Source organism: Protopterus annectens, chromosome 2.part0 (assembly GCF_019279795.1).
Source record: "Protopterus annectens isolate FY-2018-M chromosome 2.part0, PAN1.0, whole genome shotgun sequence".
NCBI lineage: Eukaryota > Metazoa > Chordata > Ceratodontiformes > Protopteridae > Protopterus > Protopterus annectens.
Genome location: NC_056728.1, coordinates 605,887,931 through 605,912,450, shown reverse-complemented (window position 1 = coordinate 605,912,450; position 24,520 = coordinate 605,887,931). Strand labels below are relative to the sequence as shown.

Genomic DNA, 24,520 nt, shown 5'->3' with positions numbered 1-24,520 from the left:
ATTGGTGGCATAGTGCTTCCTGTCGTACAGACTGTTCTGTTTGTCAGTGGGATAGTGATGTTTTCAGTTAAGCATTGTTATATAACAGATACATCCTCATTTTGGAAACTTAATTCTTTTCCCCCTATGGGTTGAGTACAGGGTGTAATTTGAGGCTGCTGAACTATACATCTGCATTAGTTACTGTTGATTGAATGTTATCCTCTGGCCCAGTCTTTCTTTACTGTTGTACTACTTGAAGGCCTTGGCCTGGACAGCAACATATGTTATGCTTTTGGATTACTGTATAAAATGATCTGCATTGCATTACCTTACAGCTATATGACATGGCATCAACTGTAATAGTACACAAATGAACATTTCTTATGTATGCAAACCTATGTGTGGTGTCATATCCTTTGACTTGTCTGTAGGAATATGTCATGCAACAATTTTCTTTTGCATGAGTGAATCATATACTATCCATATAAAAAGGTGGCAACTGTAGGAATACTGGCTGTTCAATATGCTGTGCACCCAGCAAATATGTATCTTCCTATACATATCTATATTTAGTAATATATGTATATGTGTATTTACATATATATCTATATATATATTTATATATAATATATATATATATATATATATATATATATATATATATATATATATATATATATATATATATACATGCGTATATGTATCTTTGGAATGTTTATTGCTTCCACATTTTACATTCCCTATGGTAGCCAGACTGTTCTGCATGATGTGTTATTGATACCATCCTGACATCATACAGATGGGATGGATTAATGTTAACATCTTGTGGCCATGTTGTGTAGGGTCCTGCATATGGGACTTGCAACATTTGGTATTATATTGCAGGGCAGATCTGTTTGGCTGTGGGGAAGGGGGTGATATCAATACTTACAAGAGGTATTTAGCTTGGGCCCCCTCACCCCCATTAATGGTGCCTTTGGTCATATATGTATTTGTTATGTTCTCTTTTATATCTGTAGATATATGCCTGTATACACACACACACATTAAATATATATATCAATATATACATATATATATATATATATATATATATATATATATATATATATATATATATATATATATATAGACATATATGTAGACATATATATCTATAGATATATATATATATATATATATATATATATATATATATATATATATTATATATATACATATACATATCTATATATATATATCTATATATATATATATATATATATATATATATATATATATATATATATACACACACACACACACACACACACACACACACACACACACACACACACACACACACACACACACACACATCTACATGTATAAATACATTTCCTGCACTGTTGAATGACTGTGTTGGATGATATGTTTGTGAAAACCTCAGGGTTATGTATATCTGACATGGCATATTAGTAAATCACTTTGGCTATTTTAAATAATTTTGACTTTGGTGCAGGGTCTTGCGTTCAAGCCTTGCAAAGGCTGTTTATTTTGTTACAGGGCAGAACAAGGGCCATTGGATACAGAGTGATTAAGGCACTTTTAAGCAGTTGTAAGCGGGTTTGCATGGGTTTGCACAAAGATAAGCACTGCTACCTCCTGGTTACAGTTTCGTATACTCAGTTAGCTTCTAAATTGCTTAACCTGCGTATTCATTGCAAACAAGCTTAAATCCACTTACTGCTGCTTAAAAGTGCCTACTCCCTCTTACCCCCATGCTAATTTCTTTAAAAGAAAAGAAAAAGGGTTAATAGGAGAGTGGTGAAAAAGGGGCACAAAGAGGGAAAGACAGTGGGTAAAATAGCTGGGGGTGTGCAGGACAGCTGTAGGGAAGTTCCATAGCTGCCCATTTTTTCTACAGCAATAGCTGTGCATGTACACTGATTTGGAGGTAGATTTGGATAGTCATACCCCTGAGAGAGGAGTGAGGAGAACAATAATATATTGTGAAGCAAATTAGACCAGATTACATGTGTCCAGTGGACATGTGTGCGAAATGGACAGCTATGTATCGGGTGAGTTTTTTCTTTGGGAACAGATTGCCCTTTTTTTTAAGGTGAGAGTGGGATGTTGGGGAGGGATAGTAGGTATATTTGGGGAGGTAGGTTGGGTAGGATAACAGACAAGACAGACAAGACAGCATACAGCAGCAGTATATGACACATGTTTGGGTAAACACCTTGGATGGGGAGGGGTGTTATGAAGTCGGTAGCCCATGAGCCCCCTACTAGAAACAGTGGGACTGAGGTCTCCATCCGTGGACAGTCACCAATGCACCTTCACGGCCCCAAAGGTGGCTGTGCTGGGGCTGAGTAGGAGGGGCAGGCTGACCCTCTAGTTGCGCCACATGGTCCTCAAGCTGGTGTAGCAGATCTCCAAGCTCCCTGCAGAGCTTGCATTGCACCAGACCCCGGACCTGATGACAGGTGACAATATCCTGTCAAACAAAAACAACACAAACTAGTAAATCCAAAGGAAAGGCAAAATGATAATATTCCCACACAATTTAATGTTAGCGCTTCCGTACAGAAAATTACATGCACTTCTTCAGATGACAGTATCCTGTCTGCATCAGCTCCCGGTGGGGGGGGGTTTGAGCCCCATCTCCTGAGGTGGTTCCACCCAAAGGTGGTGCAGGACCAGTGGATGAGGAGGTCCCAGGGTGGGCCCCAGGCATGCTGGTGCCCGGTGCCATGGTCAGATGAGGTGGGAGAGGTGGGTCCACTGGGACCTGCCTTCCTAAACATGCTACGGTGTTTCAGTTTTAAAGCATATGTGGGTTAGTAATAGTCAACACATTCCAGGATTAGGTATAACAGCATGCATAGATATTACCATTTACCTGAAACACCAGATATGGAACAGTTGCATAGCAAACAGAACACATGCATATATGGAAACACAGTGGCCATTACAACAGCATGCAGGTACATTGATGGCAGCATGCCACTAATGTGGCAGTATATCTGGACATTCTGCATTGATCTTTGCTGTTGGGGGTATGCAACCCCCTATGAGCAGTCTAACTCATTGTAATTGCCAATTGGCAGTTCTTGACTGCAGGGGTGTGTATATTGTGAGAGCTCTGCTCTCAGACACACCCCCTGCCCTCACCAGTGACTACATACTCAGTTTGTATTACAGATATGTTCAATGACTGCATAGCATATGGTTGCATGTTCTCTTGTCTTAGTGGTCAACATATAGCCAGGTGTGTAAGTGATAAGAAGGCCAAATATGGCCAAGAAAGAGAAGGCAAACATGAAAGAATGATAATACCCATTTGTGTCATTGTTAAAATGCATGATATTGTTCATGGCAGCTAGACAGCTGTACTGTCAAATTACTTTTTGTCAGTTAAACAATTGGCTAGTGACCAACAACAGGAATAATAGCTGTAGTGTGAGAATTGCCTTTGTTTCTTAAGCAATGTTAAGCCTTTGAGACTGCATCATATATTGCTACTGAGTCCATGATACATTTTAAAAGGAGCACTTCAGTCTTAATATGCTAAATAAACTATTTAAATTGATAACTATTTAATATTTAAATCATAATATTCCCAACAAGTGAAATGCTTTATGGGAATTACTTTGCTATACCTGCTTATACAGAAACACAAGTGTAGCTACAGACTTCCTGAACATTGTCCCTCAGAGAACAAATGTTGCTCAGTAGACAGTAACAGAAATATGCTAATTGCATCAAATCCAAACATTGTACACAACTGGTTTCATTCGTTCAGCACAAGATCCTCTCAGTACTTTCTCAGTTTTTCAATTTAAGAATTTAAGTGTTCTGATTTAAAGAAAATGGTGTACTATGTTTCCATATTTAGTATCACCCTTCATCTAGTAAGAACTCTAATGTAAGAAGCACTAAAACCAAACTGCTCTCTACTAGTACCTGGAAAAAAGTACTTATGTTAGCTTTATGCTTATTATTTTTTTAAGTATGTCTTACAGTACTTTTTCAGACTCTTCTTGTGACTACACATAACTTGCATCTTCTGTTAATGTTCCTTTGCTTAAATTTGCCATGCTTGCTCTCTAAAATAACATGCTGCCCTATGACAGGGTAAAGTGGAACTAATGCGACATAGCATAAGCCTGAAAATCTCTTGGGAGCACATCAGTATAGTCATTGCTAGGAGTCAGGCAATAATGTATTAATTTTTAATCTAATAAGATTTTTAAACACATACATTCCAATTTTTGCAGTGTGATAATAGCCGTATTGCTTTGCTGCACATAGATTTGGTTAATAACATGAAAATACAATAACCCATCTATAATCCATCCATTTTTATTATCCCAGTAGTTAGGAACAACATCAAATGCAAATTAAAGAAAGATTATAAGCCAGTGAAAATATTTTCACAATTTAAGAGCTCCCAAACAAAGAAAATTAATTTCACAAGCACAAGGTAAGTTTAGCAGTTGAATCATTTTTTGTCTGATAAATATAACAAAAGTTTAATAGTATAAAGGAAGAGAAAGCATTTTGAAATCATATTTTATAAAACAAAGAAAACATTGTTATACCTACTTGAAAAAAGCACAGAAAAAGTAGTACTTATGCTATTTGGAACAATTATCATTCAGACTGTAAATTTGGAAAGGCATGTTATTGTGGCAGTTAGAGTAAACAAATTTTGTTGCCATACACAATCATTAATCGGAGTGTATCCAATAAACAATAGTTTATCTAAGCTTTATTATTAAATTAATCATTCCCATGCTATGAAACAGCAATGATTCGTGTTATTTTTTTCTTTCTTTCTTATTTATGATTTATTTTTTTGCTTTCTTATCCCAGGTCTGGTTTTATAATGTAGGATGGCATGCAATGGCTTCATTCATAAATGTTGCAAATAATGCAATATTGCGTGGCAATTTACCCACTGGTAAAGTTCCAGCAGATTATGGCATTACTACGTTCAACCATCCACTGAATCTGACAAAGGAGCAACTTTCAAGCATGTCCATGTAAGTGATGCTCTGCGACCTTTATCTACTATTGATATGCTGAATGCAGTACGTACTAAGCCTGGGCTTCTCCTGCAGTGCTACTGCCATCTGTTGGTAGAAAAATAAGTTTTCATTTAAAAAAAATACATGCTTACATTTCTGAATATTCTATTTAAAGCAAATTATAAGCATGTCCATTCCTTTTACCTAGCTTACTACAGTCCATCAGTGTGTTATATAGTGTAACCAGAAGCTTCTTAAATGTTTTTATTGTTTCAAAACTTTCTGATTTGTTGCACATTGAATTGTGCATGTGTATGCATATGTGTGTGCGTGGTGGTGGGGGGGCATTCGCATAACTTCTGTCGGTGATTTAATAGACTCTGTGACCATGTTTCAGACAAACTTTTAAAATCAGCAGTCTGGTAATCACCAGGTAAAGGAAAAGGAAACTCCTCATTAAACTAACACATAATAAATATCCTAGTAATGTTAATGGGCCAGAATATTGAGCATGAGTAAAGCTTTATTGTCATCTTAAGGTTAGTGTTTTACCAGTAGTAGTAGTAATAATTACTGGTGAGGCACAATGTCTACATGGCAGACTATTTTGATCATTGTTTTCATGTTTATCACAAGTAAGTGAATGGGATATTGAAGTGGATAGTTAGCATACTATAGTTGATAATAGCATTGTACTAGATGAATAACGGTGGCAGATCCAGGAATTTGCAAAAGGGGGGGGGTGCAGTCTGGTTAGTTGACTACTGGGTGAAAGCTGGAAAGTGAGACACTAGGTTTGCTGGTTATGAAAAGATTACCTTAAGAAGTTCTGACATCACGTGTGGAAAAAGTTCTGACATCACGTGTGGAAAAACATCAAGTTAAATTCAATTGCACATGATTTTTTTTGTGGATGTGGTATTAGAAATAGGTAATTCCTGTGCAGCACACACCTACAGACAGTACAAGTATTTTCAATGCATGCCTGGAAAAAGATGATTGGTTGTGCATACCAAGTCACATCATTCTCCTTCCATGTCATACCGGGCATATGCACTGCTATAAACTTGGAAAAAACCCTCTGAAGGTGGAAATAACCACAGTGAAATGTATGGTCTTCAAAGTCTGACCACACCTGAACAACTATATGCTAATCCATCTGAATATTCTAGGGGAAATATACACAAAAAGTAGCAATGCACTGGTGCTGACAGAAGCAATGACTGACTGCAGGATACTCTCTAGGAAAAATATCTTTCAGTTACTCTATGTCCATACTGTAATCTTAAGATTTACATTTTTCTGTGATGCATAAAACTGCCTGTTGTAAATTAACCTTTTCACCCTAGACATCCACTGAAAAGGAACTACCACAGCCCAGTCAAACTACCAAAAAAATACAAAAACAACGTCTTAAACAAACATCTTCAAAACTAGTCACTAAATTTAATGCAGAAGCTCCTCCTACCAACGCAGTTAAACAACATATAAGGAAACAATGGATGAGCCAGTGGATTTCTCAATCAAGCACAAGCAGTTCAATAAATGCAAAAGCGAATACAGCCTTAGTTACATGGACATGTATTAAAAGCAAATTACTAAACTGTACTATACATCTGTATATGTACTACATCTCCTACTAAAAGATGCTTGGGGAGCAGTTTCTGGAAGGATAAAAGTGAAGGGGTGTGGGGCACCAAAGACAGATGCAGTCACATAAATATCAAGGAGATACTTTCCCTGATCAAGCACTCAACTCTCTGAACCATCATTGGTCCCAAATACCTCTTCAAGTGATTACACACAATACCACAGTCACATGGTGCATCAGCAAGCAAGAAGGAACCAGATCATACCCTCTTTGCAGTCTAGCCATGTTAGCTTGGGGTATAGCTTCCCAATACAATCCCACTCTACAGGATTCCTACATTCTGTCAGAGCAAAATTGTGTGGCAGGACTACGTGCAAGAAGGCCTGGGAGACAGATGCCATTCTCCAGGGGCTTCTGGGCCCTTCTGCTTTTTCTTCCCAAATATAGTTATCTATAGTAATCTACCCATATAGCTTAGGTTACTGCAGCACTGATCAATATGATGAATATAGTACAGTTGTGTAAGTTGAACTTACTATAATAGACGATGTTTGAATAATCACTTCAGCTGTAGTCACTCTTGCCCAAACTTGTCTTGTAGACAACTCATTTCGAGCTGCTTGACAGTTTGGGTGCATGGAAGGTGCCTGAAGCTTTGGAAGCTGGCCAGCTGTTATATCCTTGGCAGAATATAACCAATATAGCTAAGGGTACTGCAGCAGTGATCATTTGAACATCTGCTGTAAGTTCAGTTTACACAAATGCACTTTGCATATTTTGTGCAACTTAGATTTTCTGAATATAGCTCTGTGAATTCTCGGACACAGAATAACCTGTTTTTCCTAGCTTCTTCTAGTAGCTGGTTATGCTAATATTCATCTCAAAAAAGCAATTTTCTCAAAGAACTAATACCTTTATCTAAACTTAGTCAGCTGTGTTTGACACTGAATATGCATAAAAATGCATACTCAAATTAGGAGCAGTAGAGCAATTTTTTGTGGTACTCATTTTTTGCAGTAGTTAAATAAACAATGTTCCTTAGAGCAGATATTTATATACAGTAGATAGATAAATCGTTTTCAGAGTGGAGCTGTCACATTTTGCTTTGTCTCATTGTTGGAAGCAAAATTCAGCATTTTGAAATAACTGTAGAAAGTAGCTTTTGACATATACAAATACAAATAACCTTCTACATCTGTATCTACACAACACAAACAAAATGATTATGCTTTTTCCAAATCCTAAATACAAACATTTACAAATTCTATTTGAAACCTTAGGCAGAGCCAAAATAATACAGGTGCTTCACTGGGTCTTAGCTTTATAATTATAAATTACATTGTAGAGAGCTTACATAAAAAGAATGAATGAGACACAAAAATAAATGCAATCCAAATGTTAAAATGCAGCCTTGAAGCATCCACAAGAAGGCTGATATAATATATTTTTTCAATGTATTTATGATGCATTCCTTGTTTAGTAATCACTTTGACAGACTGAAATATGCAGCCTTCATGTGTTAGTCATGCCTTTGTGAATCCATAGCATACATGTCTGATTATTCTGACAGAAACAAGATGTAGAACAACAGAAAGAATAAGTAGGGTAGGAAAGAAACACACACACACACACACACACACACACACACACACACACACACACACACACACACAAACAGTCTGACACTGTTTCCCTGCATCCTTCCATGTACTCTGTAGTAATTAAACTAACTTGATAGACAGCTGAGAAATGAAGAAAATGTATTCTTTATCTACAGCAATTCATTTTAATTAATTTTGTTCAAAGCTTGTTGAGTGTTATTTTCAGATAACTAATTTGGGTGGGAGAGTTGCGGTGCTGAACAGAGCCAAATAAATATGTTCAATTGCTGAACACAAACATAGTTGGGAGGGCACTCGACACCGGATCTTAATTATGAAATTCCATAACAGGACCAACATTGAAACAGGGGGGGAGTGGCTGGGGTGGGGATACACTAGATTCGAGGGTATGCTTTAATTGTTATGATAGTACCAGTGTAACAATGGGGATTGGGGTGGGATACACTAGATACTAGGCATTACATCATAAAGTTGCTTAAGGCACAGAGCAACATATCAGACTTGGGGGAACCACTGAACACTGTCTAAACTGCCATAATGTCACCATAGTAGTACAGGGATTGGGGTGGGTGAGACTACTGGACACCAGGGATAACTGCTGTCATGGCACAGACTTTATAAAGATGTTGGGGGGTGAGGGGGACCACTAGAAGACTGAGTACGAGTCTTTATACTATAGTAATAGCACCAACAGTATAACAGTAATTGGGGTGGGGGGATGCATTAGATATCAAGGTCTAATACAGACATGTGTGTGTGTGTGTGTGTGTGTGTGTGTGTGTGTGTGTGTGTGTGTGTGTGTGTGTGTGTGTGTGTGTGTGTGTGTGAGACTGTAGGGGGGGGGTCACTCCTACACAAGCAACAGGCTACTACTGTGATGTGCAGATCAGACATGATTTGCACATTGTGGTAGTAACTGTGATTCAGGAAACATGCAAATTAGCCAAGAATTAGGTCATAGCTCATAATAATTAGCATGTTCCTGAATTGCTAATGGCCACATCCTGCTAGAAGGGCTTTTTAAAAACTTGAATAAATTTCAGGGATAATTTGTGCCGATGATTCGTTTGTACATGAAAGAAGCAGGTCATATGGTCAGGTACAGTGGTGGCTGGTGACTTAAAATCAAAGGGGGGCTGCAGGAGACAGGTGAATAGGTGGGGCCAATGGGGAGGGGTGTGGCTAACCAGAAAGGGGTCGAGCTTTGCTCAAAACCACAAAAACTGGGACTTTAATTAAATACGTGCCCTGGGTGCCAAACCATCATTATGAAAGTCCAATCAAGACAAAATAAAATGGAGAAGAAAAAAATGTTTCAGTGCATTGGCTACATGACAGCTTACTTAATATCTAGGTGGAAACAAAAGGTTGTGAGGCATGAAAAAATAAATGACTTTTTAAATACATTACTGGTATGCCAATCAAAATCAAGTATAAGAAAAATAAGAAGCAGCACTCAACAAAAAACACTTCTCCTTGCACTGCAGTTGTAATTATAATTTATATTCGGCTTTATGTACCAAGTAACATGCTGAAAGTAGCAATCTCTGTGATACCCCCATGTGTAAAAATGTTCCTTATACAAAAAAGACCTGCTGCCTGTCAACAGTTATCTACTTGTTTCATGAGGAAAACATGATCAAAGTAAAAAATGAACAGCAAACAAGAAACAAGCTCAAGATGAATTGCTTAAAGAATTACTGCATTGGTTATGGTCCACACATGATTGGCATTTTGTTTAGTTTACAGGTAAAGCCTGCAAAGATGACTGCAAGTCTCCAGCAAATGTAATGAGCTTCTGAAAATACTGTAATCCTGTCCTTTATTACAAATACTACCATATGCATTTCAGTACCTAGGGCTTATACGTTATCTAGTTATGTAACTATTCTCTGGATGGCAACAACAAAAAGGCTTTCAATGTTGATAATTCTTTAACAGTATGCTTGTTAAAGCTTACTTGCATCTTACAATCTCAGACAAACTTAACTGATCGTCATTAAAGCATTGCTACTTAAACACAGAGCAACAGGCACTGCAACAACATGCATTTTTTGAATAATAATAAGCATAAATCAACAGTATAAAAATATGGCAGAAAACCAGAACATTCTGCAAAATCAAGGACAGAAGAAAAGCCACTGTACTTGTGTCTAACTTGGATGGGGGGATACTCTGTCTGCACACTTACACTGTATAACTGCTCCTTGCCTTGCTTGGACACATCTAAAGTCACTACATGGGGAAGTGGGGTACAACAAATATATCACAATTTGAAATGTCTTTGGCTGACGGTGATGGCCCTGACACATTTGGCATACTCTCAACCTCAGAGCAAGAAATCTGGACAAAGCCATAAATAAAACTAGGACAAAGGCCCAAAAATAAGGGCAATTTTTAAATATTGCTCTTACAAACATAGAAAGTTTATAAAATAGTAGGTCTTGCATTAGTATGAATTTTCTGAAGGGTATGACATCTGAAACTCAAATGTATGTCATTATTTTCTAACTTCAATCTTTAATGATTTGCCACTAATTTGCCAGAAAAACACAATTTTATGAAAAGCGGACCAAATATGTGATGTGAAAATCTGGACACACTACAAACACACACAGACACAAAAAATAAACATAGATAAAGGAATATATGTCTTTCTGAAGAATCACTCATAGGCAATAAACTAAACATTAACAGTTTCAGGATGCCATGGGATCCAAAGAGACACAAGTGTCTTTCAAAGTGTATGCTATCAAAAACAGCTCCTAAGACAACATATTAAAACATTATTACTTATATAAAATAGTTATCAAATAACTGTTTAATTTAAAAAGTAATTACAAGCAAAACTGCTATGTCACACACATAGGCTAAATAGAACAGTGACTGAAGTTACTTTGACAAACATGAAAAGGAGCATGTGCATTACAAAAAAAAGACAGAAAATGAAAGGCAAGAAGTGACCTCCATGTTTCAGGTGGCTGTCACTCTGGCAAACAATGCCTCTTTTTCTTCCAGCATTCAACAAAGAAATAGCAGGTGTCAGTTTTTCTCTTGACTGGCCTGAGATGGGAGACTATGATTTCCCCATATTAAGCATTGCTGATACCGGACGTTTCTGTACTTATTATCCTCTTCTTTGCATTCCTACAGAAACTTATGGTGACCCGCCTTGCGTATCATAGCACAAACTCATTTCAGTAATGAAAACTAAGGCAAGGCAGAGAAGGACAAGAACTCTCCACCAATTGCTACAGCACCATATAAAAATAATTCAGTGTCCAACTGTAGATGTGGTTTTCAGGCAGGGTATGCAACTGAAACTGCAGGCCTTAATTTCACAAATTAACTTGGTCTGTACTATATCATAGCGACTGCTCAATTGGTGCCATCTTTCTAGACTTCTTAAAAACATCAGTATGGTTGACAATAATCTCCTTATATCTAAACTTACCTCAGCCTCACTTGCTCTGCCTTACAATTGTTTACAAACTACCTACCTGAAAACGCCCATGCAGTTAGATTGCCTAAACAAATCTTATTCCCCAACCATGCATACCATGGCATACCCCAAGGCTCTGAATTTTTCCATCACTGTTTAGTATAGTTATCAACATCTACCTACATTCTGTCATCCCCAGTGTAGTGCAATGTACACATGACACCCCCTCCATTCTTCCTCCAGTAATATTTATATTAAAAAAAAATAATTTATTTAACATTTGTTTACCAGGAAAGTCCAATTAGGACAGAGCCAATTTTCAGCAGAGGCACAGGGAGAAATGCTTCAGATGGATGTCTGTTGAATGTGGGTGGAAACCAGAGCACTCAGAGGATACTCATGTGAATGCAGGTAGGACATGCAAACTCCACAGAGAAGGCACCATAGCTGAGAATCAGACCAATGAATCTCTTGCTGTTAGGAGGCAATGTTAACTGCCGCACCACTGCACCACCATTGTAGAAAGTATTCATCTTAACTCTACTATGAATTGCACCGTCAACAACACTTGCCAATAGTAAACCACAAAAACAAAAATAAAAACAAAAAAGTTATGCTGTTTCAACCTGATTACTAAAACTTTCACTCTTCCAGTACTATTCAAATAAAAATTTCAACCTTACCGAGTGTGGCCTACTTCCCGACTCCAGAATTCTAGGGGTACACTGTGGTCCCCAGCTAGTATTGGACTAGAGCACTGAATAAGCAGTCCAGTAATCTGACTGCAGTTTAGGCTTCCTTTATTAAATTAAAAGCTTACTATTGCTATAAGCCAGGTTCACTAAATCAGTACTACAACTATTTTGTTTCTCCTCCCATTCCTGTTCACTTACTCATTCATCCTTATTCCTTACTGATATAATTTTTGTATCAGATAAACTTCTATATCATAGTCTCTCATTTAATCTCCATGGTATACCACTGATACTTCATATCTCTAAAAACAATTTTAAATCTTAATTTCTTTACTTTTCTACCCTACTGCTTCTCACTTCACCCTCTACCACCCTCACAAATGTCCATCCTAGTATAAGATGTGCCTTGGTGATTAACACTTGTTCATCAAACCACGTAAAACCTTAAAATTACCTTTGTCTCTTTGAAGATCTCTGTATGGGATATTCTTAGCTCACAGTCACACTGAAAAACCACCCCACCTGCCTTCGTAACACATTTAAAAATAAGCTAGAATTACTAGAAAACAAAAACCTATTCATATTCTTAACCTAATTCAATTGATAAGTTAACAAACAGCTGCTGTTACCTATACTGCCTCTTACTTAACTATCTAACTCCACGACACAACGTTAACAGTAAAAGAAAAGAAAACACATGGACAAGGAGTCGGACACCTACCTCTGTACAAATTAAAGTTAAAAATGACTGAGTGTCTATCTATCCGATCAGCAATCATGAAGTTACAAACTCTCTGACTCTGTAAAGCAAGTTGTTTAAGCAACCAAAGTACTGCTACCTAACCTACTGACTGTTTCTCACTCTCTTTTTCAGGAAGAGAGCAAGAACCAGTCAGTAGCCATCCAGCCATCCACCTCACGTACGTGACTCTGGATGTGGCAGTCCGATCCCCCTTCCTCTTTACTGTGCAGTTAAACCTCATAGACTTCTGGGCATCACACTGATGCCTTCTCTCCTTAATCTGGACTGCCTTTACAGCAGTCCAGATTTACAGAAACTAATTTTTTTAAAAAGTCGGAACTCACCGAGCATGCGCAGTTCAAGTTCCGGGACTTTGCAAGTTTGTCAGACTCGCAGCTAAGCAAAGCAACCAGCCAGTAAATTGAAATAACTATAAATATTTTTTAAAATGTTCTTTTCTTTTTTTTCTTCACAGCTGGGGAGGCTGCAGTCCTGCAGTCTGATGGCATAAGCCACCACTGGTCAGGTAGAGCAGCTGCGAAGTAATTTGTTGCAGCCGAGCACTGTTTTGATGGAAAAAATAGATTGTAGGACCAATGCAATTTCAATGCCAACAAAGACAATTTGTCATGAGATAAGAATGATGCATTTGAAAACTATGCTTATTTGTTTACTGGTCTTAGCTGCATTATAGCTGGACATACTATTAAAAGTATCAAATGCAACCAAAGATAGTTGTGGTTGTATTAAGAGAAGGAACTGAAAAAGCATATGGAGCTATTAGATGCAATACTGAAAAAAAGCATGGCCTACCCAATGGATGATTAGTGGGTGGACTATAAAATAGAGCAATTTTAAGTGAACATTACTTACCCACAAGTGTTGAAGATTTTTTTTTAGCAGAGGTACAAGCTAGGTATTTCTCAATGTCTGAATTTAACCAATGCGACTTTCAAATAAATCTTGATTCAGACGGTTCAAATTGGTGTATATATGACACATTACTGGGGAGATACAGATGATTGAGGATACTGTTTAATGTTTATTTAGCACCAGAGGTCTTCCAAGATTCTGTTGCACAAATAGTTTAGGAACCAGAAGACATTGCAAACATCACTGTCTGCTTACAGATTTAAGATGAAACCAAAACTGAACATGATGTGAGAAGAAGAAAGTTCCTGGGAAGGAAATGTGGAAAAATAATGTCCAAATGAAATGCCACGTATGTGAGAAGTATCACATATATGGATCACGTTGTGTTGCAATGCAGTGTGCAACCTCACCCAGAAAAAGGAAGAGCAGTTGTCAAGAAATAAAAATCAACATACAAACAGGAGCTGGTATGATATATAGGCGTCGGGTAGCACTTAACCCGCATTTATTGAAACATTTTAGAAGTGTCTATTCCACTGTAATAATTGTTTGAAAACCACATAGGGGTGGCAATGATAGTAGAATCAAGAGAAATGTTTCAGAATACCTAAGAAGCTAGTAACATATTTTCATTTACACTGCAAGATGATGCCTGTTGACGTTATGTTTTTGCAAGAGCAATAACTATTTGATTATAGTTCGAGAACAATGAATAAGTCATATCTATCTATATCTATATAGCTATATATCTGTATATATAAGGTATGCTCAGACTGGTTATATCACTGAGAAAAGTTCTTTGGGTATGTGTCTTAAGGGATGAGTTTGTGTGTGTATTGGGGGGTCAAGATGTAAGCACAAGAGGAATATGTTTTTAAAGCCACATAGAGCACTGTGTCTTCAAAAATATGCTAACACTGAGAATATTTCATTAGAAAATTATATCCAAACCAGGAAGAGTGACATAGTGCCCATGCATTGATTAGCGCTTATCTAAGAGAAGGTTCAGGAAGAATTACTGAATCAAGACATGAGTGATGTTGATAATTCACTTCTGAAGGAATGTTGCAGGCATTCTTTAACTGTGCAGAGCCTGCTACAGAAATGTTGTTGCAGGGTATCATGTTAAGTCAGGATGGCCATATAGTAAAAAGGAATTACCTGTGTAAATACAGATGTACAGTACAATACTCATGTACAGTACATACACTGATAAGATTAACTATCTGCAAGTTCTGAAGTTTAAACAGAAGTGAATAATTTAGTTAAGTCAGCTTGGAGGCAACATTTTGAAGAGAATTTTAGAAGACTATCGTGGAACTGTGAAGTGTAAGGAAACAGCATGCAATGCTATATTTTGGCCAGAGTAATATGGTTCCAAAAATATTGTATCACGTTTCATCAAATTCAAATGAAAGTAGAGATGATTCCAGAAATGCTGCAAAGCAAAACTGCTATGGATTTGTTTCAGTTTGAGGATTCACATTTACTGTTTTTTTTTTTTTTTTTTTTTTTTTTTTATTATTTATTTGTTTTTTTTGGGGGGGGGGTTACCATTCAAAGTATCCTGAAGTGATTAAATTTATCTGGCCCAGTCCTAATGTTTTTCTTACATGGAATTTCTGATACTCTTATCTTAGTTAATGGTTCCATGGTTGTGAGTCAAAGAATTGAAACATTTTCTCAGTAAAAAGATAAAAAACATTGTTACTAGCCAGATATATCTCTAAACTAATAAACAAGTGAGAAGAGAAACTGGAACTGTTAAGATCATGAACAAGTATGTTGGTGGTTCAAAGGAAGGCTGTTATTTAGTTTTTACTAGAACATTGAAGACTGTTCTAGAACAAATCAGTCTATCTCACTCTCTGTTTCTAATGGGAACTAGATTCATGAAGAAATTGTTCCTAGTTTCTTTATTGTACCTTCAACATGAGGCTATAACAACATCAAGGTAGACAGGGAGTTTGGCAAGAAATTCTGAAAAAGGTTTACTATGAGAAAGCTGTAGCCAATGAAAACACTGAGATTGAAAAATTCAGCTGACAAGCATTCAGAGCGCCATGATAACAACTGAACACTAACCATAGAAGATCTTGTAGTCAAGAGAAATATTAGGTATGGTAGGAGAACTAAATTTTTTCCAAGTTCTACAAAAGGTGACAAAAGTATTCTGAGAGATAACACAGGTATCAAATGAAAAACATGTACCACGTTTACAAGACTACTTTGAAAACTATATGTATGACTTATCACAGACGGTCAAATATATTACCTGCCAAGATATCTCAACCAGATGTGACCAAATGTAATAAATGATTCACCAAAAGAACGTATGTTTTTAAACTAAATTAAACTAAATCTGTTTGTACATTTTCAAAATGATTAATTCATCAAAGCTTGTTCATCAGAGAACAACATGATGAATGTGCATTATCAGTGGACTTACATTATATCCCAAGGTTTGAGTTATAGGTTCATAGGTTCAAAGGTGCTTACTAGGGTATTGATCTGTAAGGATCTTAAGAAGCCTTGCTTTACATTCCCATTGTATTTATTAGCCCTTATATTTTATATATGAATAACCCAGAGGTGAGTAGAGCAAGAACGTGTTGGTCATTTGCTTGTTGCCTTTATCCATGATGGACATCAGTGCTAAACCAGGAATGATTTGTGATTTCCCATCCATTCATCCAATTTACGTTTGAGTAAACTAAAAGAAGTACTTCGCTGTCTGTGGAGTGGAAGATAATTCCTTAAAAGAGGCATTGTCAGTGATACAGACATCTGTCCAACATGTTCTATTTATGTTGCAAAAGAGGTTGTGATTAAGTGGGTTTCTCACTTGACCACTGGACATAATATGTAATAGGTCTGACAAGATAGGGACTGTTGAGGTACTATAATCAACCTGTTTTAGTACTTATGGGGATGGAGGCAGTGCAGTGCTTCTGCGTGACTGGTGTGCAGAGGATTTAACCAATGTAAACATAGTTTCAGCAGATACCCATTCCATCCATCCATCCTGAACACATGAGCTTGAATGAATTACTCTTTAATCTTGGTAGAAGAATGGTCATTGGTATACTACCTAGCAGGGGGATTACATTAGTTCCTAGGTGAGGAAATCTTTTTGACTTTATCCATTAATTTCATGTTATCCTGATCCACCTCTTCAAAGGATTCCATTTGGCAGGACACATATAACATCCTTTACACCTACAATGTTGAATCCTTTCAGATTTTAAACCAGGCCAAATGGCTAAAAGAAAGACTAATTAACAAAAACTGTGTGGTTTCTGCAGTACTAAGAAATGGTACATATCTACCCTTTGGGAGAGTGGGTGATATTTACATTCAAGTATATCTGAATACTGAACCAGAATATGACACTATTTGTATACTGGCATATGGGTTTCAGTGAGATGTATAGGCCTGAACTTATCTCACAGCATCACTTTTTCAAATGTTTTTCTACATCCAGTATACACTTCATTTCCTTCCCTTTGTGGACTATGTGATATAACCCCGCTGTCACAAAAATAAACTCTTGCTCACTGAAGTGCCAGTAACTAACAACAGTCAAAAAGAAAAATCCTTTGTATCCCTCAAAGTCTCAGAAAACCCAGTATGCAACCTATACTGGGTCAAAAACAAACCAAGAAAAAACTTTGCAGTGTGGAGGGTGTGATAATCACTTCATGAATAACTATATTAGTTAAGAAACTAACTAACAAAATGATTAGCTAAGGGTGGGAGGTTGGTATAATGGTTAAGGTGTTTACCTTGCAGACACAAAGTGCAGGGTTTGATTCATGCACAGGGTAATTGGCTTGGCTTAAAATGGTCCACAAAGGCAGTTTACGTAACACTAAAAGGATCTACTATGTCTATCAGAATAAATATAAACAAAACTACTTTTAAGAAAGATCACTTTCATATGAAATAAATACTTCATCAGGTTTGTGTATCAATAACAAATTATAAAATGAATGAACACAACTATAAATCTACAAGTGAAAAACTAATATAGTTTGGATTATTTGGTTAGCCAATATAAAGTGTTAACAAGCTGGTTTTAAATTGTAATTTGTCTCTAGCTTTTTAGTTTCACTTTTAGGTAGCACAGTCTCTGATTACACTATGGTGTTAAGGGGGAAGGGGGTTTGGTTATAGTAATGATTGCAAAGCTTTTATTGCACTTAACAGATCCACAATCTGTAACCACTCCCTTGCTCTGAATAACCTGATTATATATAAAGTATATATATATATATATATATATATATATATATATATATATATATAAAACTAACAAATGCTTTTGATCCTTTTCATTATATTCATCTAGGATCGCTTGTTTGTGTCTTTCAATAAAAGATATACCATTTTTAACTCAACTGTGGGCTGGCTACCTATTATTTTCCATTTTATTATTTTGTAGCATATATTTTACAGTTTGAATTATTAATGAACTAGGTGCTTAACATAATTCAGGAAATGAACATCACACTCTTAACTCTGTGAAGTTTCTTCTTGGTTTGCTTTTTAAGAAACAACAGTCCTTTCCAAGTGATCTCTTTTTAAAGGAATATATATGGTCATTACTATGATAGTTGTGTAGGCTGTAATATTTTTAACATGGTGAACATGACTGAGATTTTGTTTGTTTGTTTATTTATTTATTTGATTTTGTTTACTGGTAAATTCTATCTGTGAATTGAAATGGTCATATTCAAAGAAGGCCCAGTGAAAAAAAAGCTCTAAAACAAGGATATAAATACATTTTTGACAATTCACAAGAAAGATTGTCAATGCACATCATTTACAAAGTATTTAAATAATTATTAGATTAGCAAAAGTTAGTTTAAGTTTTGGGGATCTTAGTATTTTACCTGGCACTTGCCATTGGATGAGATTTGACAGTGAGGGTGTTTTAAGTGGATGGTGAAGTATTTTGTGTGCTGTGATTAGCTGGGACAGGGTAATGTGTTGAGAAAGTTCAAGCCAGTTGGAGGTATTGAGCACCTTGGAGTGACAGCAGTGGTGTGGGAGATTGCGTGTGAATTTTCTAATTTTGTTGTAGGTGTTTTCTAATTAGTGTTTGGTAGAAGAATTGATATTTGTGAATATTTTTGAAGCATATAGGAGGGTAGGAAGGAGAAGGGAGGTGGAAGCTATTTTTTACTATGATCACTTAACAGGTGCTTAGCAATGTAATGAGACCTTAGTTTGCAATGTGGCCTTTCAACTGCAGTGTCAATGTAGAGATCAAATTGTAACTTATTAATGATAACTGTTTAATTTTGTGTTGATGTTTTCGATTTTTGTGTTCCTTGAGAAGATAATATTATAGTCAGTGTTGTTTTGATTTATGTTTTTAGGAAAGAATATAATTAGTTTGTTTTTGTTGTGACTTAAGAGCAATTGAGATTTATTTAGCAAGTTTTGTATAGAGGTGAAAGCTTCCTGTGCGATTGCTTCAAAGGTAGGAAGATTTTTCAGTTGAGTAAATTATTGATGATTCATTGGCATATTGTATTATGGTGGTGAGTTTTGATTCCTAAGATATTGAAAAGTATTGGCCCTAGTATGGAGCCTTGGGGGACTCCTGCAGAGATGAGAAGGAATATGGAGAGTGGAAATCATTCTGTTTTACAGGATGGGTGTAATTGTTTAGGTAACTGGTGAACCAGCTATTTGAAAGGGGTTGTGAAGCCAATAGGATTTAGTCTTTGTAGGGGTAGTTGATGTAAGACCTTGCCGGAGGCTTTTGACAAGTCCAAAAAAGGGGTGGAGACAAAACTACCTGCATTTTTATCTAGATTAACAGAATCTAGGAAATGTAAAAGGGCAGTTTCAGTGTTGTGGTAGGGTCAATAGCCATGTTGGGTAAGAGAAAGTAATTGGTTATTGAGTATTAACGCTAGGAGTTGCTGATGTCTGCATTTTTCAAGTACTTTGGAGAGGGGAGGAAGGATTGCTATAGGTCAATAGTTTAACAGTTTGGTAGATGTGCTACTTTTGTGTAATGTGATGAATGAAGAGGCTTCCAACAGGGCTGGCATGTAGTTTTCTGTGATGGATCTATTAATTAGGGTATTATATTATATCAGGATAGATACAGGGTAGCAAATGGTCTCAGTGGGGTTTACCTTTAGTTGTGCGTATTGCATACAGGCAAACAGCAACTGGGCAAAAGGCAGTTTGCAAGATTTCCAAATGCCAAATGGAAAAAGGTTTTAATGTGCAATGAGCAAATGCATATTGACATTCGCTCATTGCACATTCGACATTGGTGGGAGGATTGTACTATAGTGGGGATTGGGAAATGGTCCCTTTCCCCCACTGTACTGCGATCTTGGAGTTAAGATATTAAAGTAGGGGGGGGGTGTGAGAGGCCAGGGGGGTTGCCCCCCTGCTTTACACTTTTTTTTAATTTGAAATTAATGTTTGAAAAACAGCAAATCTGCTTTTCGATTTGCTGTTTTTCAGAACATTAAGGACTGTCTCTGTTTTCACTTTCATGGTTTTGAGTCGCTCATATGAGCATTCGAACCACTGTGATTCGGCTTTATAAAGGTAAACCCTCAGTGGTTATACTGAGATATTTGGATGGCAAGTTGTCAGGAGCTAGTGTTGTGGGTTTCAGATTTTTAATCTATTTTTGATGGTATTTATGCTTATATCCACTATGGAATTTAACCAGCAGACATTTTCAGACTTTGCATATTAACAGATGCTTTTATTATCCAAAACATAAAATGATTTGTTGATTCATCGACAAAGAAGAAGCAGAATAGCTGGTGTGGTTTTAAAAAATAGCAACTGTATTCTGGTGCTGGCAGTTATTATACATGCCAGATGTTGACAACTATGGCCTTTCTAGACTATAAATCCCTCTTAAAAAATAGCCATACTAGTGTATTCCCAAATACATGGTACCAAAACCCAATCTCTTCTATACTGTATTTCCAGCAACAGCAGGAAGGATATGGGAACATTCTATACAAATTGTATGGGGTTTAAAAATATTTTAACTGAGACTGCCATACAAAATATCCGACCTTCCCAATTTAATAAAATACCATAAAAGAACCGGTACCTCATCCAATTTTTCTTTGGTCAAAGGGATTTCCTATTCTCTCTCTTTCTGTCTGTCTGTCTCTCTCTCTCTCTCTCTCTCTCTCTCTCTCAAAGCATCTTATCTGTCTCCATCTCCCTTATCTTTCATTAAAAAATATCTTTTACGTTTTACGTATCATACCCTGAGCAACCATAACTGGGGATCTATTACCTAGAACCCATGAAAGTTTTATCGGGTAATCTTTTCTCCTTATAATAACAAGAATAAATGTATGGCCCTGCCCTACTAGCCTAATATACATGCCTGTATCTGTCACAGCCATCATGAATATATTTCAGAAAGTCTCCTTCACCGACTTCTTGTTATCTACTTACCATTTCCTAGTGCAAGTACTCACCATCTGGTGAAGGAACTAATGACCATGAGCTCAGAAAGCTAAGTTAGGCTCTAGTTTGCTTGAATACCGACCATACAAAAATGTTGCACTTTAACTATCTCTGCTGTCTTAGACCTAGTTGTTCTTTGTAAAGCCCTCTTAGCTGAAATAGTTGTGAGGCCAATAGAAATTTAGCAAACAAAATGTCTTTCCATTTAGCAAGCCCAGCAAAATTGTAATTTGCATGTAGTTCAAATTCTGGGAGTCTAAGGTCTCGCTACATGGGCAGCAGTGTTAACGTCTTCAGTGAATTCCCTGTTTCCCTCCATCCCAGATATAATTTAAAACCTTCATCCTAATACCATGTAGACTTTTCCCTGTGAAGAGACAATAAGACCCTGCACAGATCAAGGCATTAACAGAAGCACAAGCCAGCTTAGTGATTAAATTCATTGATGAAAGTCTAAGTAAAGTCTTTTTCATCTCTGCATAAGTCCTTTATTATTTATTGTCAAATTAAAAAAACAGGCCAGCGAATAAACAAACTGTAGTTATCAAACTAGTCTTTAAAAATATAAATAAATAATTAAAATGGAAATCTCACAAAAGCAAAAAAGGAGGAGGAGCAAACTACAGAACAATTAAAACTGTCAGAAACATTTATTTTATACCCTTATTCATCCCCAGATCAATTTGGAATCAATTGTTCAGAGTAATGGTGAGTGTGGAAGAGAGGTGAAGAAGAGAGTACAGGCAGGATGGAGTGGGTGAAGAGTGTCAGGAATGATTTGTGACAGACGAGTACCTGTAAGAGTGAAAGTGAAGGTCTACAAGAGGGTAGTGAGACCAGCTATGTTATATGGGTTGGAGACAGTGGCATTGACAAAAAGGCAGGAGTTAGAGCTGGATGTGGCAGAGTTAAAGATGTTAAGATTTGCACTGGGTGTGACGAGGGCAGACAGGATTAGGAGTAAGTATATTAGAGGGTCAGCCCAGGTTGTAAGTTTTGTAGACAAAGCCAGAGAGGCAAGATTATGTTGGTTTGGACATGTGCTGAGGAGGGATGCTGAGTATATTGGGAAAAATATGCTAAGGATGAAGCTACCAGGTAACAGGAAAAGAGGAAGGCCTAAGATAAGGTTTATGGATGTGGTGAGAGAGGACATGCAGGTGGTTGTGTGCCAGAGTAAGATGCAGAGGACAGGAAGAAATGGAAACAGATGATCTGCTGTGGTGACCCCTAATGGGAACAGCTGAAAGAAGATGATGATCCGTCCCTAGATACTCACAAAATCTGCAGAGTAATGGGCTGGTCCCTTCTGGCCTTTGAGAAATAAAGTAATAAATCATTTATATACAAAGTCATCTTGTATTCCTTTCTGTTGATGCAGTAGTCAGATATTGAGTTAGTCATTGACTTATTAAATTAAAATAGTAGTTTTTGGTAAAACACAAATAACAAGGCGGGAGCAGATTGTAAACTTTTGGGTTTGCTCTAAAAAGACTAGCTGTTCTCCCTATTTCCTTTTCTAATGCAGCTTTACATATCTCTGTTGTTAATCTTCTAACTAGCATAAGGAATCCCATATTTTCCATTACCTTGACTACGAACTCCCAATCTACAGAGTCAAATGCTTTTCAGCATCCAAACTGGTAAACAAGGTGATCAGGTCTCCACTGCATCCCCCATTATAAGGGCTGTTTTCAGTAAATTATCAAAAGTTGTTCTACCCACAAAAGATCCAGTTTTGTCAGGATGACTCAGGTTGGGCATTGGCAAGGTAAACTTACTAGCTAAGATTGGTATATACAGAATGCAGTCATAATTCAGCATAAATGTGGCCAATACAAATTCACTGAGGTTCGATGCCTTTAAAATAACAAAAATAATTATCTCTTCTGAATAAGGGAGTGTCTGTGGAAATCACATGGTTCAAAGCTTAACAAACTTATTCAAAAACATATCTGATCCCATAATGTATATTTCCATAGGTAGAATAGTTGGTCCTGGAGTATTGTTTCTGGATGAGTGTTTCTTGCCCTCTTGCGCATCCTTGGTATATACATCTCATTAAACTTTTTTTTTTTTACTTTCTCTGAAGTTAGCATAGTTTCAGTATATGAGAAATATGCTGTCTTACTTTTCCACTGAAGTCATACTCTCTGAGATCTGCAGTATATAATATTGCATAATAGGAGACAGACCTCTCAAAATATCACCCAGCATTGACGGCATTTTACCTAAATATGTGCTTCTAAGTCTAGTCACCATTATTGAAAAGCTGGAGACTTCTAATTGATGAGGCTTCAGATATTTCAGTTTTAGTGCCCTCTTAGCCTGGTCATTGTTATAATCTAACAGCTGGGTACTTTTCTCACTCAGGAAGAACATATTATTTCTATGTCCTTGCACTAACCTGAACTCCTGTCTGAGCACGCTTTGCTCATTGATCAGATCTGCCTGAAGATAAAATATCTAATGTTGCAGTTCCTGCATGTCCTTTTGTCCTTTTACAAGAGTGGAAAAATGTATTTTCAATTGGTCCCACTGAAGTGACAGAACAACTATATATAATACCTGCCCACTGCTGATAGAATGAGTTAATTTTTGTTCTAAAAGGGTGAGATTTGGAGTTTTTTTAGAGGAAGCTTATGGAATGAGAACAGTTTAATGGCTACATGCTGGGGAGAAATGAAATGGAAGTGAGAAGTTTTATTAAAACTCTGGAAAATAGAAATATTACGTCTCAGATTACTGCTACTGTTACTCATGTATGGGATGAAATAGGCCTGCTTTGGGAAGCCTGCAAGAAAGGATTAAGCATTCGCTGTTATTGGATAATTTTAGTGAATTAAGATAACAAAGCTGACAATTTCAATTACATTGTTCCAGTTGAAAATAGGAATGGTGAAATTGCTCATATTGACCAAAGGTTGTTCATCTCCCAAATTTCTGACCTTTAGGTAAAAGCATAAGAAGAGTGATGGAATAACCTTTTCACTGAAAATCGGTCAAGGTAGAATTCGTTTGAATCCATTTGACATCAATAGGATTATGATGGAAGAATATAAGAAAACATATGTCACAGATG

At 36.8% G+C, this 24,520-nt stretch overlaps 1 protein-coding gene across 1 annotated transcript in view; it reads left to right on the top strand.

The window, feature by feature from the left end:
* LOC122792759 (phospholipid-transporting ATPase ABCA1-like) overlaps positions 1-24,520 on the top strand; it is a 2,266,772-nt gene that overhangs the window by 1,676,121 nt on the left and 566,131 nt on the right. Inside the window, exon 34 of the mRNA XM_044060333.1 lies at positions 4,846-5,015. Within this exon, the coding sequence (XP_043916268.1) occupies positions 4,846-5,015 (170 nt within the window). The remainder of the gene's footprint in view (positions 1-4,845; positions 5,016-24,520) is intronic.